The 13,458-nt window shown below is 55.4% G+C and overlaps 3 protein-coding genes across 4 annotated transcripts; 2 read left to right on the top strand and 1 right to left on the bottom strand.

Annotated features, from left to right (window-relative positions):
• The first annotated feature begins 1,974 nt into the window (after positions 1-1,974).
• ATP6V1F (ATPase H+ transporting V1 subunit F) lies at positions 1,975-4,632 on the top strand. The gene is made up of 2 exons (XM_033099196.1): positions 1,975-2,202; positions 4,262-4,632. The coding sequence occupies exons 1-2, from the start codon at positions 2,045-2,047 to the stop codon at positions 4,461-4,463; spliced, it is 360 nt and encodes a 119-aa protein (XP_032955087.1). The 5' UTR covers positions 1,975-2,044; the 3' UTR covers positions 4,464-4,632.
• Positions 4,633-4,757: 125 nt separating this feature from the next.
• On the top strand, positions 4,758-7,374 carry ATP6V1FNB (ATP6V1F neighbor). Its single transcript, XM_033099198.1, has 2 exons — positions 4,758-5,710; positions 7,250-7,374. The coding sequence occupies exons 1-2, from the start codon at positions 5,290-5,292 to the stop codon at positions 7,357-7,359; spliced, it is 531 nt and encodes a 176-aa protein (XP_032955089.1). The 5' UTR covers positions 4,758-5,289; the 3' UTR covers positions 7,360-7,374.
• LOC117018270 (glutenin, high molecular weight subunit DX5) lies at positions 6,619-13,189 on the bottom strand. Of its 2 annotated transcripts, none has more exons than XM_033099194.1 (9): positions 12,857-13,189; positions 12,610-12,780; positions 11,736-11,797; positions 11,252-11,355; positions 9,649-9,716; positions 8,252-9,346; positions 8,080-8,169; positions 7,747-7,838; positions 6,619-7,655 (listed from the first exon to the last, which is right to left on the bottom strand). In XM_033099194.1, exons 1-9 carry the CDS (start codon positions 13,139-13,141, stop codon positions 7,589-7,591), a joined length of 2,034 nt encoding a protein of 677 aa, XP_032955085.1. In that variant the 5' UTR covers positions 13,142-13,189; the 3' UTR covers positions 6,619-7,588. The 2 variants fall into 2 exon arrangements, with proteins under 2 accessions (XP_032955085.1, XP_032955086.1); XM_033099195.1 differs by having other exon boundaries at positions 8,555-9,346.
• Positions 13,190-13,458: the final 269 nt, after the last annotated feature.

Genomic DNA, 13,458 nt, shown 5'->3' with positions numbered 1-13,458 from the left:
AGACAAGTGTGACGAATGAATACACGAATAAGCAAAGAGGTGTTTCACCCAATTGATCCCCCAACTCTCGACCCGTCCCTTGACACTGCAGTGCGTGGTGGCAGGCTGGCTCCGAGTCCCCCTCTTCTCGTCACTCAGTACTAGTAGCCTCTCTGCCTCCTTGCTCCTGTTTTTCCTTTCCCTTCCCCTCCCTCGCTTACTCTGAATTCTGCCCTTTAAGACCCCTCTTTCTGTACATTTACTCCGCTCCCCGTGGTATTTTTCACTCTCCCCTTAATTCTGAGGGAGGTCGTTGAGGACAGAAATGATATTTCATTAATCTTGTGTCCTCAGCCTCTTCATGGCCACATGTGATAAACGCCGGCTCAATGAAGGAGTTTGTGATGCACGTGGCGGTCGCAGCGCCTTATTACCTGACAGACCCGCTGAGGCGGGATCTGTTCTCTTAAGTACCCAACCGCTCGTAGCCATGAAGGGCCAGTTCCGTGCCAGGCAGTGAGCCACGGGCTTCGACACACACCCCTCCTCACTCTCTGCCCTCCCTCTGCCTCGCCCCCCACCACGTGAGGGCTTTCCTGCACGCTGCGCTGCCCTCCACCTGTGTGCTGACGTGTTTATGGATAGCCAGCCCAGCTGCTCTCCCCCAGTCACAGGCTGGCCCTGGGAGCTGAGCAATCACCAGCTCCATCTCACTGAATTCCAACAGCCTATGAGGTGGGCATACTGTTATCTGAAAAAAACCAAAGCCCCAAGAATGGTGGTGATGAGTCCAAAATCATACGTCTAGGTAGCAGGGCTGAGATTCAAACCACATGTGCCCAAGCCTATCGTACAAACAACCAGCAGACCAGCCCATCTGGATGTCTCAAGTACTCGAACTTCCCAAATCACACGGCCAGACGCCAGGGTGCCGGTTTGTTAACAAGGGAGGAGGAAAGAGTGGGCATTTCTTCCTCAACACGTTCACTTCACAAAGTAACAGTCTCAGGAATGTTATTCCTAGCCACATAGCTGCACAGACCAGAAGCCTGGAAGTCCCCGGGGTCTTTCTACTTCATTTCCCAAAACCAACCAACCAATCCGAAAACCGGTTTTGTCCATTCTGTCTACCTGTCTCTCAACTCCATCTGCTTCTCCACGTTCCCCATGGTCACTACCGGAGTTCTGGCCACCCTCATCTCTTACCACAATGGTTTCTCCTTCAGTCTTGCGTCTGCACAACGCTAGCTCTAAAACGTAAGTCTGACGCCATCACTCTGTCGCCTGAAATCCTTTGGTGGCTTCAGGATAACTCTGTTCTCAGGACCACTTCCAGATTCTTTAAGTTTCTTTTTAAAAAAATTTTTTTAAAAAATTAAAGTTCATTGGGGTGACATCTTTAACTTTCTTGTTGGCACGTATGCTCTCTAGTCACTAAGTCTGTGCAGAGGCTGTTCCCCTTTCTCGTCTTAATTCCTATCCCCTTTATCCTACTAGCGACCTTCTTGAGCGCCCCCCTTCCCACGGGTTAGTTACCCCTGATGTGTGCGTCCACGTACTTCTCACATTTTAGCAATTAACACTCTGCTTTGTAATTGCCTGTTCTCTTGACTTGACCTCACCAGACAGTATCAACTTGTTCATCCTTTTATTAACCGAACAAATACGTAACTGTTAACTACGTGCTATAGTTACACACACACATTCACGATACAGACCCAGACCGTGTCCTCAGGAACAGACACCGTCTCCTCCGGTGCAGTCTCAGCGTCTCACAGCAGTGCGCTCAACACGTTTGTTGAAGGGACGATCTCAAGCGCCAGAGCGAACCCGTGATGCCGCGCGGACTTCTGGAACTCGTAGTCTCCGGATTCCGGCTTCTCTTTATGGCGCAGGCGTATTCAGATTGAGGCGGTTTCGCTATTAATGCGCATGTCCCGGGAGGCGGAATGGTGGAACTGCGCATGCCTAAAGGGTGGGGGGTGCGGCCCAAAAGGCGGTGCACTGCGGGGGCGGGGCTTTGGCTGCGTCAGGTGGTCGCTGCTGAGCTCTGCTGTCTGTGAGGATGGCGGGCAGGGGAAAGCTAATTGCGGTGATCGGAGATGAAGACACGGTGACCGGCTTCCTGCTGGGCGGCATTGGGGAGCTTAACAAGAACCGCCACCCTAATTTCCTGGTGGTGGAGAAGGATACAACCATCAATGAGATCGAAGACACTTTCCGGTACGGTAGCCCGCGAGGCCTGAACGGGACCCTCTGCTGCCTGGTGGGAGCGCTGGGAGAAGGCGGGGGCCTTCTGTTAAGATCTCGGCCTCGAGGGTCAGGGAATTCGGCCCGCCCGCCGTTCTGGAACAGACGCCTCCGCACCCCAAGTTCCCTTTGAGGGCTCGGTGGGACCGGGGCTGTGTCAGGCCCACGAGCTCCCCCCTCACATGACCGTGTGTCAGGAAAGAAGGGGAACAGAGCTCGTGACGGGCGCCGTCCCTCGGCCCAACCTGCCCCTTTGCCCCTCCATAGCTGGGCGTCCGGAGCGCCCAGGCCTGGAGGCGCCAGTGTCCTCTCCTCTGCAGGGGTTCCCCTAGTTTTCCAGTAGTGCAGGCTCCGGGTATTGCCAGCACTGGCCTCTTTTGCGAGTTGACCCCTAAAGGAACCGCACGCCCAATGAACACCTAGGCAGCCCTGGGCTCGGGCTTTCTTGTATTTTCGTCTCCCTTGGAGACTTATAATTGTCCTGGAAGGTGAAGAGTTATTATTCCCACTTATGGATAAGAAAATTAAAGCTTAGCGAGGTTAAGGCACATACCAGAGTCACATGGATCTGAACCCTGTCCCAAACCTTTCTGCCGCTTAAGCCGGGTCCACACTCCGCTTGTGCTGCTCTCTCCAGTGTATCTGGGAATTTCCCATTGTCCTGAGCACAGTGGGCGGAAGACTGTGTCCTACCTTCTGCAGGCATGTCCCTTAATTCAGGCAGTGTCCTGGTGACGAGAACTGAGGGTGCCAGCCCCCTATTTTTCCCCTCACTCCTTCTCTAGGGCCCCTGTTGCCAAGTCTCAGGAAAAAAGCATTGTCATCTGTTTTCCCCTAAACAGCCCAGCCCTGAGCTGCCGGCTGAGACAGGTTCCTGCTGCCTGGGGTATGATAGGCCCTGACCTGGGAAGCTGATCTCTGCTGATCTCTAAGCAGCCTGGTAAAGTGACCCAAGTTGTCACGGGAGAAGGACACATTTTGTTCTAAGAACTTGCTATGTTTCCAACCAAAAGAGACCTCAGCGATCATCAAGTCTAACCTACCCTAGTGTCTGACAGAGTAGGTGCTCAATAGTTTTTAAAAATTTACTATAAAACCTGGTATAATATTATAATATAATATAATACAATAATACTGGGTCTTATATTAATTTTTGCTCTAAAAGACGCATCAGAGCTGATTGTCCAGCTAGCTATTTTTGGGGAAACACGGTAAATTTATTGGGGTAACATTGGTTAATGACATCATATAAATTTCAGGTGTATATCTTTGTAATACAAAGTAAATAGTTTTTAATGAATAAATATGTTAATCACAGGAAAGGAAGATCCCACTGCCAGGTTCTCTGTGCAGAAAGTGTGATTCCTTTGTTACGATTTTCCTCTTCCTATGCTGTGCTTTTGGCTTATGCCAAACTTCCCCTCTGATTCATCCTTGCCCTTATCAACACAGACCTCTAGGACTTTAGACAGCCCCTTTTTAAAAATATTTAGTTTGTTTTCCTTTGGAAAGTTAATGTGTTCATGTGGTTTGCAAATTAATACTTAAATGGTATACACATTGAGAAATCTCACTCCCGCTCCTGTCCTTTTCTACCTCATTACCTCCCTCCTCTACCCCTATGGATAACCACTTAGCTTCTTCCTTATCTTTCCATTTCTCCTTTATGCAAAGGCAAAGGGACAGACATGTCTATTATCCTCTCCTTATTAGGTTGGTGCAAAAGTAATTGCGGTTCAAAAGGTTAAATTGCAAAAACCTCAATTACTTTTGCACCAACTTAATACATATGGAATACACTGGCATGCACCCTAATCTTCGTTACCAGTTCCCTGGGGAGCCTTCCAGGCAGGGGAGGTAGACGCCTGACCACCAGGGCCCTTAGCTTCTGAGTGCCGTTGATTCTGGAGAGAATGGAGAGCTGAGTAGCAGCCTTTGCCCTTGTCCTCTGCTGTCTGGGTCAGGCGGTGCCCTTCTGTTGCCCAGCCCACCAGTGTGCTGCCCTGGACTCCCTTCTCACCTCTCCCAACAGGCAGTTTCTGAACCGGGACGACATTGGCATCATACTCATCAACCAGTACATCGCAGAGATGGTGCGGCACGCGCTTGATGCCCACCAGCGCTCCATTCCGGCCGTCCTGGAGATCCCGTCCAAGGAGCACCCCTATGACGCCGCCAAGGATTCCATCCTGCGCAGGGCCAGGGGCATGTTCACGGCCGAGGACCTGCGCTAGGGGACTCCCCACAGCCCTGCCGCCTCTCCCCAGGCTTGCCATCAGCCCCTCTCTAAGTTCTCAGCCACTAATGTCCACTTCCCTGTCCCTTCCCACTCCATCGAGAGGCCAGGTGAGGTGCTTCCCGGTTACTGGGGCTCTGCCATTAAAATCAAGGCTGGTTAGGGAACAGGAAGCTGAGTGTCCTCTCTTTCCACTACCTCTTCTGTGGGCTGTTACAGTGTCATTGTTGATGTTAAATTAAAATAACATTCTTCTCTCTAAACCCAGGCTTGGTGCTAGAAAGGACACACGGGGGAGGTCGCTTTGGGGTGGGTTAGATGGGCAGGGCTGGAAAAGGTTTTGCCAAAGACCCAGGCATAGAGGAGTTGGCCAGGAAGATTGTGCTGGAAGGCCATAACTCCAGGGCTGGTCCTCTGAATCAATGACAGCCAGCTCCGGCAGAGAGGAACAGGAGGAGGCTTGAGCCTGGGACCCTGGCTCCCCTACTTCAGTCTGTATTAGCTGGGAGGGGACCTGAGCCTCAGGGATGGAAGTAGAAAGCACAGGAAACCTGGAAGCTTGTGATACTAGACCAGGCATGGGTCTTGCAAGAGGTTTGGGGCTCAGGGCTCTTAGCCAGTGGTCCCTGGCCTGAGGCTGCCTCAGGAAGCAAGGCATGTGAGGTCTGCTGAGGGCATGGCACGTAGAACCCTGGCCCTGTGTGAGGTGAGGCTTGGTTGCCTGGTGACTGTCCCTGGGCAGCCACTTGCTGTCAGAAGCACTCTGCTGGCTGTGCTCACCCCTCAGCTGCAGCTACCCGGGTACCGTTCCTTCCCTTGCCACCATGTTACGGCAACTCAACATGGATACGGTGCAACAGAACTTCTGGAAGGAGGACCTCCTGAGGGAGAAGATGTTGCGCTGTGACTGGTACCGCAAGTATGGGTCGATGGTGAAGGCCAAGCAGAAGGCTAAGGCCGCAGCCCGCCTCCCCCTCAGACTGCCCACCCTGTACCCCAAAACCCCACCCTCACCTCCACACGCCCCCAAAGCAGTCCCTCGCAGGGCCCCTAGCCCTGTCCTGAAGGCTCCTGTTCAGTCAGAAATGTACCCAGTGCTGCCTGCCACTCGGGCCCTGCTGTACGAAGGCATCTCCCACGACTTCCAGGGGCGCTACAACTACCTCAACACCCGAAAACTGGACATCCCAGAGATGCGCTACGTCTTCCCCATCACCAGCAACTTCTCATATGGCTGGCAGCTGGGTGAGCCCCAATCTCCTGGGAATCACCTCACAAATGGGTACTTGCCATGAGCTTGGCAGTGCTCTGGGCACGAGGCATGAGAGAGACATGGACGCTCCTTTTTGGGGTGTCCATAAACGCAAGGAAATGTCCAGGAGGGACAAGTTCCACCACGAGACGAGGGAGGGCTGGGGTCGGGGCAGGAAAAATGCCTCTGGGGACCTACAGGCTGAGGGCTAAATGACAAGGACGAGGAGCTCGGGGTTGATTCTCAGTGTGAGGGGAAGCCAGTGGAAAGTTTTAAGCAGGTGACGTAAAACAGAAATCACCCTGACTGTTCTGTAGGTGACAGCTTTTTCAGGGGAAGGCGTAGACAGGCACATGAGTTAGGCAGCTGCTTTGAGCTGTCCTGGCAAGAGAGGACAATGGCTTGGGCAAGGGTGATAAGCAACACAGCTGAATTAGATTCGGGAGGAGGAGGAGGAATCAATGGAACTTTCTGATGGAGTCAATGAGAGAAAGGGGAGAGGATGCACTGGCGATGCCCAGGTGTTTGGCTGAAGCAGCTGCGACAGGTAAGATGGAGAGGAGCAGGGCTGGAGGGTGTGTGAGGACAGGTCAGCGTTGGCCATGTGCTCGAGGTGTCAGGTATGTGACTACGGAAGTCCTCTGGATTGAGGTCAGAGCAGAAGATACAAATTTAGGGTCATTAGAAAATAGGTGCCCTTTAAAGCCGTGAGGTTGGATGAGCTCTCCTAGGGAGCTCCAGGTTCTGGAGTCGGATGGGAAGGGAGGCAGGGGACATGGGTAGGGACATGGTGTTGGTGGGAAAGCTGTCCATCTGGACTGAGTTTGCTTTTTCTGTTATGCTCAGTCAAGGTCATCAGCTGGGGGCGGGCGGGGAGGGGGGAGGAGCAAAGACAGTGGTGTAGTTTGAGATGAAACTCAAGGGAGAAGGAACATGCCGGGGAGTGTTGCAGGATTGCTGGGTGATGCTGAGTGTCCCTTTGCTCTTTGTGGTCATGAATGTCAAGCAAACTACTCAATCATGTCCCTTTCTCCAGCTGCTGGAGTGCCTGCACAGAACCGGTGGACAGTTGGGGATGCACAGAGTTAAAAGTTTTCCCCCAAAGTCCCCCTACTTTCCCCAGGGCTCTAAAGGGGCAGTAAAGGGAGCAATTTCCAACGAAAGCAGGAGGTGAGCTCCAGATGGGGAGCAGTAGGTAGAAAACTCCAGCCGTCCCAGAGAAGTCTTGCTCTGTCTTTGTGGTGAGCAGGGCTGGGTGTCCCGCCACCCCACTCTGGAGGATCCTAAAGCTGGGAGCAGTGATGGCACAGTGGCACACGGCTGACTGGTATTCTGCCATCATTCCTGATCTGGGCACCCAGCACACTCCGTTTTCCCATAGTCCCAACTCCTCAGAAGCACTTCTTTTTATTTCTTCACACTGACAAAAGTACACAACAAGGGTAGATTTCTAGGGCTGGGCAGGAGGGCTGCCTGGTTCTGCCAGTTGCTTTCTCAGGGACCCATTACTGGCCTATGACATCTTTTCCCAGGCCCCCCCGTGAAGCAAGAACCGGTCTCCTGCAAGATGTGTCGCATTGAATCATTCTTTCGCAAGAACGGGGCCTTTGAACTGCTTGACCCCAAGGACCTGGTCCTCTGACCTTGGGCCTGGCAGTGGGCTTAGGGACGGGAAGAAGAAATCCCGCCCCACCAGGTGGGAAGAAGCTGCTGTGTGTGTCTGTGTGTTTGGCTCTCCCAGGCCCGCGTCCTGGGCCTTTGAAACGACCTCATACTTGCAGGTTGCCCTCTTGCTTTTTCCTCAACCCCCATCTCTTTGATTATCCCTTTGAGGATTCAGCAATGGTTAGGGGGGCTGAGAAGGGTGAGCGCTACTCTCCAGGCGCAGGCTCCTCAGCGCCAGGGGACCACAGTAGCTGTTGAAAGTTCTGGGTATTCCTGAGGAGAGAGTGGCCTGTCACCCCAGCTGTCAGGGAAAGGGGACTGCCATCACTGCCATCACCCCACAAGCCTCCCCTCGCCCCCTCACCTGGCCCTGAGGGCCCGCAGCCGTCCAGTCCGCTCCCGGTGTACGCGCTCCAGCTGCTCCCTCAGGGCGCGCCGCTGCCGGGCCGCGTCCTCCTGCGCAGGGTGGAGCGCTGAGCGCCCTCGCCTCCCGCCCAAGGCTCGACGGGGCCAGCAGAGGGCAGCACCGGGACAGACTCGCGTCCCCCCGCCTCCGCTCATCGCCCCCCCCGCCCCCGGCTCCTCTCCCTCCCTGCTTTGGGTGGATGACAGCGCAAGTGTGTGATACACGCATTCAACGGAGCCCAGGTCGTGCCCAGCTCCGCTCCCGGCCCTCACCGCCTTCTGGGGGCCTTACCTGTGACGGGAGCTGAGCCGGGCTGGGTGGGGGCGCTAGAGGGTGCACTTGGCAGTGGCGGTTTCTGGCGATGCGGAGCCGTTCCAGGACCTGGGGGAGGCAGCTGTCAGCGGCCAGCCGGCTGCCCTCGGGGCCCCGTCCACCAGCTGGCCCGCCTGGCTCGGGGACGCACCCGGAGCCGCTGCTGCTCACGGTCCTGTCGCCGCCGGTGCTTGGCGGCGCGGTGCAGCTCCAGGAGTCGCTGCAGGGCCGTCTCCCGCTGCGCGGTGCTCACGCCCACCGATGCCTCCGTACCAGGGGGCTCGGACCACGCGGCCTTCGAGGCCTTGGGGGCCTCAGCACCGCCCCTCCGCTCCCCAAGGGCGCCCGGGAGCTTCGCGGAGCCACCCGCCCTCAGCCCCCTCTCCTCGCCCACCTGCTGCTCCGCCGGACCGGGGCCTACCCCCGAGTCCTGCAGCCCGTGCCGATTGCTCACCAGCCCTGGGTGCCCTGGGAGAGCTGTAGGGCGCTCCTGCTGCCCAGAGGCCCCGGTGCTCAGGGGCGCTAGCATCACCGCTCCGGGGCCTGGGAGCAGCGGCGGGGCCGGGGGCCTCGGAGACGGAAGAGGAGCGGGCGCCTCCTCCAGGCCGGTCCCCTGTTCTCCCAAGGCCAGTGCTGACTCTGGTCTCTGGCCTTCGTTCTTGTCCTGCATCAGCTGGGTGCTCCTTCCCGAGGGACCTGGGCTCTCCCTTCCCCCAGGCTGAGGCACCTGTTCTCCCAGAGACCTGCAGAAGTCCCCCGGAGTTCCCAGGGAGTCGCCTTTCTCTTGGGGCTGTGTAGGCGCCTCTCCATGAGCCACCTCCCAGGCTTGTGAGATCTGGCCACCGCCTCCAGAAGATTGAAGGATCTTCACTTCCTCAGCCTGAGGGGTCTCCTTACTCCGTTCCAGGAGGGCCTCCTTTCTCTGGCACTCAGGGCGATTTGGACCCCCAGAGACCTCTTCCATCAGAGACTGAGTAGCCTCTCCACTCTGACCCTGGTTTGTCTTTTCTCTCTGACCCTGAGGAATCTCTATCAGCAGTTTCTGAAGGTCAGCTCTGTCCTGGCCCAGGCTCCAGCCCAGTCCCTCAGGGGGACCTGGGGGTTCTGGCAGGCCCTGGGAGGGCAGGCCTGAGAGTCGTGGGGCTTCCTGAGTGAGCCTTCTCCCCTGTAGGCTCCCTGATGATGGTCGACGGGGCCTCTGGGTTGTGGGCTCTGCTTGGCCCCTCTCTTCCTTCTGGTCCAGATCCTGGGAAAGAAAAGCAGTCTGTCCCAGGCTTGTGAGGGAATCCCTGTGCCAGGGCCACTTCCCCCAGGAGAGCCTGGAAACCCCTGTGGCTGCCCTGTGGGCCTCACTTCTATTATGGCTCTTGCCTGATTCCTAAATATGTTAAAACCATGTAATATAGTATCAAAGGTGCTTCACTGATGGCCCCACCTGGCGACAGGCAGCGGCCCTGCCTCACCCCAGCAGCCTCCGCGGAGGCAGACTCCACCTCTGCTGCCCCCAACGTGGGAAGGCCCCTGCCCAGGACACGTCAACCTCTTCACCTTGAACTCTGAGCTTCCTGGTTCCCCAAAGCTACTGCTGATGGTGGGGCTCAGCTCTTGTAAGCAACCTGAAGAAGAAAGATTGGTGTTGGGAGCTTTAGCTCATGTCCCAACCCCTCACACACATTCCACCTGAACTGGGACCAAGAAGCCTAGGGAGTCCCTGGCACACGGGAAGGGAGGAGGTGCCCTGAGAGCTGCCCATCGATCCACCTTTATTTACACAGCCTACTATGTGCCTGCTTGTCAGGTTTGCCTGCCAACAGCCAGCCCTTTTCCCTATCCTCCCAGCCAGGCACCCACCTTATGGGAACCTTCACACCCTCTTCCCCCACCAGGGGATGCCTGGGAGCAGGAAGGGCCTCATAAGGACACCCCCACTTTGTCCTGATGTGCTTTTCCAGGCCCATAAAGAAAGCCACTGTATGCACCTTACGTCCCTACTACTATTAAGAAAAATCCTCTTTAGCTCTTTCTTAGTTTCTGACAGCAAAACCAAATGAAATTCAAGAAGTGAAATTTTAGGCCAGAACCAGGCCTCAAAACTGCAAGTCTTCATAATTAACAAAAGGAATCTAAAAAAGGAGATGAAATGTCACTGCTCCCTTGCAGCTGTGGAGGAAGGAGAGTCGCTCGGCATCCATAAAACTACTGAAAAGAATTTGATTTTACAAGGTCTTAAATTGAGAACTTTCACAAGAACATTTCATCTTTATGCGAATATGGGTGTGTGAATATTCATAACAGTAACAAAATGAGTATGTTCTCTGTGAAAATAAAGCTTTCTTTTGAAGAGTTTCTGAACAAAGGGGTTCTGATAAGATTCCCAAGCCTTTAGAAATTATTGCCATGAATTGTGAAAATAATCCCTAACGCCCTACCTCTGTAATTCTGGTCTGTCGTCTTATTAGGTCCCTTATTTCTCTGGTAATAATGTTGTAATTGATATCCCTGTATTCCCCAGAGATCATAGACTTGTAAAAACTGCTCTGTCAGTCAGAACATAATTATTGGCACTTTCCTCCTCTCATCTGCAGGATGGAACAATTAAAAGCTTATGGACTTGCTGAGTTTATTATTTAACAAATCCTTTGAGAGTCTGTTTCATTTAAATTAATAGATCCAGGGCTCACAGCATCTATCCCACTGAATTCTAACTGCCTATTTATTGTCATGCTGTCTGACGAGGCTGTGGTCTCCTCAGAGAAGAGGACCGAGTGATGGAGCCAAGACTCTCTTGTGCTCTGTGTATCCCTAGTGTCTGGCGTCAGGGTGGCCGACAGGCAGCGCAGAGCTGCTATTCCATTGCCTGCTCCCATCATTCCTGTGCTCTCTACCCTGAGCCCCAGCTTGGACTCAGGATCCTCCTAGACACAGTGCCTGAGACAGCTGCTACCAATCAGAGGGAACTGGCACAAAACCTCCCTGCCGTCCCTGGGTGGCCCGATACCCAATACAAAGGTATGAGATGAAGAATGAGCGAGGAGTGGACTGGAATCCTGGGACTCGGGCGAGGACTTCCCTGCCTCCTCCCAATTTGCTCTGGCCATGCCAACCCAGGGACTCCTGCTGTCCTGGCTGCCGACCCCTCCTGTTAACCTACCAGGTGTGGGTTCTGCAGAAATGCCAGCGCTCTCCCACCTTGCGTCTGTCTCACTCCTGGCATTGTCCAGATCCGGGGCTGATGATGGGTCTGCCCCCTGCCCCCTGCAGGAGGGCAAAGGCTGCTTCAGATGCACCTCCTGCATCTGGGCTTTGGAGGGGGGCAGCCTGTCTGCCAGTCTCCCCACAACCAGCAGGCCGCTGAACCTTCTCACCCCAACACCCAAACTCAGTCCATGGCGGCCTCAGTACAGGCCCCAGCCCCTGTACCCACCATTGGATCCTGGGAGCTGGAACTGGGGGTTACACTTTCCAGGGGCTTGCAGTGACCATATGGGTGCAGCTGAGTGAGAGCCCCAAAAGGAGCCTGGGGCATGAGGAGGGAGCACGGGGCAGGGCCATGGAAGGAGATCAGGAAAGGGGCCAGTGTTTGGTCACTTTGTGTGGAAACAGAGTGAACAGAATTCCCTGGGAGAAAGACTCACCCCTCTGGACGGTTCTGGCTCAGAGAGTCCCCAGCCTGGGGCGATGGGCACAGCCTGGAACTCTGGAAGAGTTGGGAGGTGGCCTAGTCCCCATGGCACCATCCCGCAGTAAGGTAGGCAGCCTCTAAGACAACCCCCAGGGACCACCCCTCCTCCTGGCATCCATGCCCTTGGGTGACCTTTTCCCCTTCCTGTCCAGGTGAAGGAGCTTGGAAAGGGGTCCCTCCTGCTCAGTCGAGCCTTCAGAGGAGCCTGCAGTCCTGGCTGACAATGTTGACCGGATATTTCCTCAGTGGTCATCACATGACACCCCTTCCTGCTACAGTTGATGATGCCTCAGCCCAGAGAGGGCTGCCCACCTGCCCAAAGTGCCTCAGGGCCTGGGGGCACAGCACCCTCCTTCCTAGAGGGGTTGGCCCAGCCTCCAGCCCTGTGGCTGGGGCCGTTCATAGTCTCATCTCGGGGCACTCTGGACCTCAGTGCCTCTGCCCTCTGGGGCCTTGCCAGGCTTGCTTTCCTCCCACACCGCAGCCATGTCTAAAGGCTTCTAGGGATCACTACAAGGTCGATTTGACTAAGAGGGTTGTTAGCTGTGGAGTGGTAACAGCCTGCACACAACAAGCTGGTCCAGTGCTGCAGGCACGGTACTAAACCTTTTACATGGAGGAGTTCACCGGTCTTTCTAGAAGCCATCAGAGAAAGATCTGTTCTCTCCCCTATTTTGTAGCTGAGGAAATAGAGGCTTACAGTCCACAAAGAGCGTCAGAACAGAGATCCGAACCAGGTCCATCTGTCTCCAGTGCCCACACTCTTTCCACTTCCCTCACCACTATGATCGCCCAATGTCACACCGACCCTGCCTCACCCCACTCACCCTGCTCACCCCACTCGTCAGCTGCTCAGAGCCCCCACCTGTCCTACCACGGGGCTTGCTGTGCTGGCTCCATGCACTCTGGGCCTGGTCCCTCAGACCACAGAACTGGGCCCGGGGAGGCCAGAAGAGGCCCAGCCCTGCCCCGGTCAGCAGCTCCAAGTCCCACAGGAGCTGCAGAAAGATGGGGCGTCAGGATGTGAGGGGGTACCTGGTCTGCACTCTGCCACACCCCTCAGCCAGGCCCTACCTGCTCCTGGGCCCTCCGGCTCCGTTCCATCTCCAGCATCAGGGTGGGCAACTCCAGGCCTGAGGGACAGGCCCAACCCTCGTGTGCCCCAGGAGGCAGGCTGGAATCAGGCCCCACGGAGAGCCTGCCCGCTTGGAGACAGGGCCTTGCCTCCCTCACCTGCCGCAGTGCAGCCTGGAGCTGGCCCAGGCCAGCAGGGCACCAGAAGAGGTGCTTGTACAGAGCCAAGGCCTGTTTGGGACTACAAGGGAGCCCTAGCTCCCCAGGTGTGGCTGCCTGCGCCATGGGGAAGGGGTCTGGAGCCTAGAGACAGAACCAGAAGCTGAGCACAGGAGCAAGGAGGAAACAAAGCTCCTGAGCTCAATAATGCAAGACACAGACATCTGAGCCAGGGCCTGGACCCCAGCCAAGTCTCACAGAGACTCTGGCCAGACCCTGAAAAGGATTTCTTGGCCGTGGGGGTGACAGCGTGGGGTAAGGAGTGTGATCTTGCCAGAGAGGGGTGTGTGTGTGTGTTTGTTGGCAATCCCAAATGAGTATCTGTTTTACATGTACATACGTACAGATACAAGAAGGTGCATTATACAGGCATGTAATATGCC

The sequence above is a fragment of the Rhinolophus ferrumequinum genome, chromosome 26 (assembly GCF_004115265.2).
Source record: "Rhinolophus ferrumequinum isolate MPI-CBG mRhiFer1 chromosome 26, mRhiFer1_v1.p, whole genome shotgun sequence".
Classification (NCBI taxonomy): domain Eukaryota; kingdom Metazoa; phylum Chordata; class Mammalia; order Chiroptera; family Rhinolophidae; genus Rhinolophus; species Rhinolophus ferrumequinum.
Note: the sequence above shows the minus strand (reverse complement) of the source record. Positions and strands in the feature narration are given on the sequence as shown.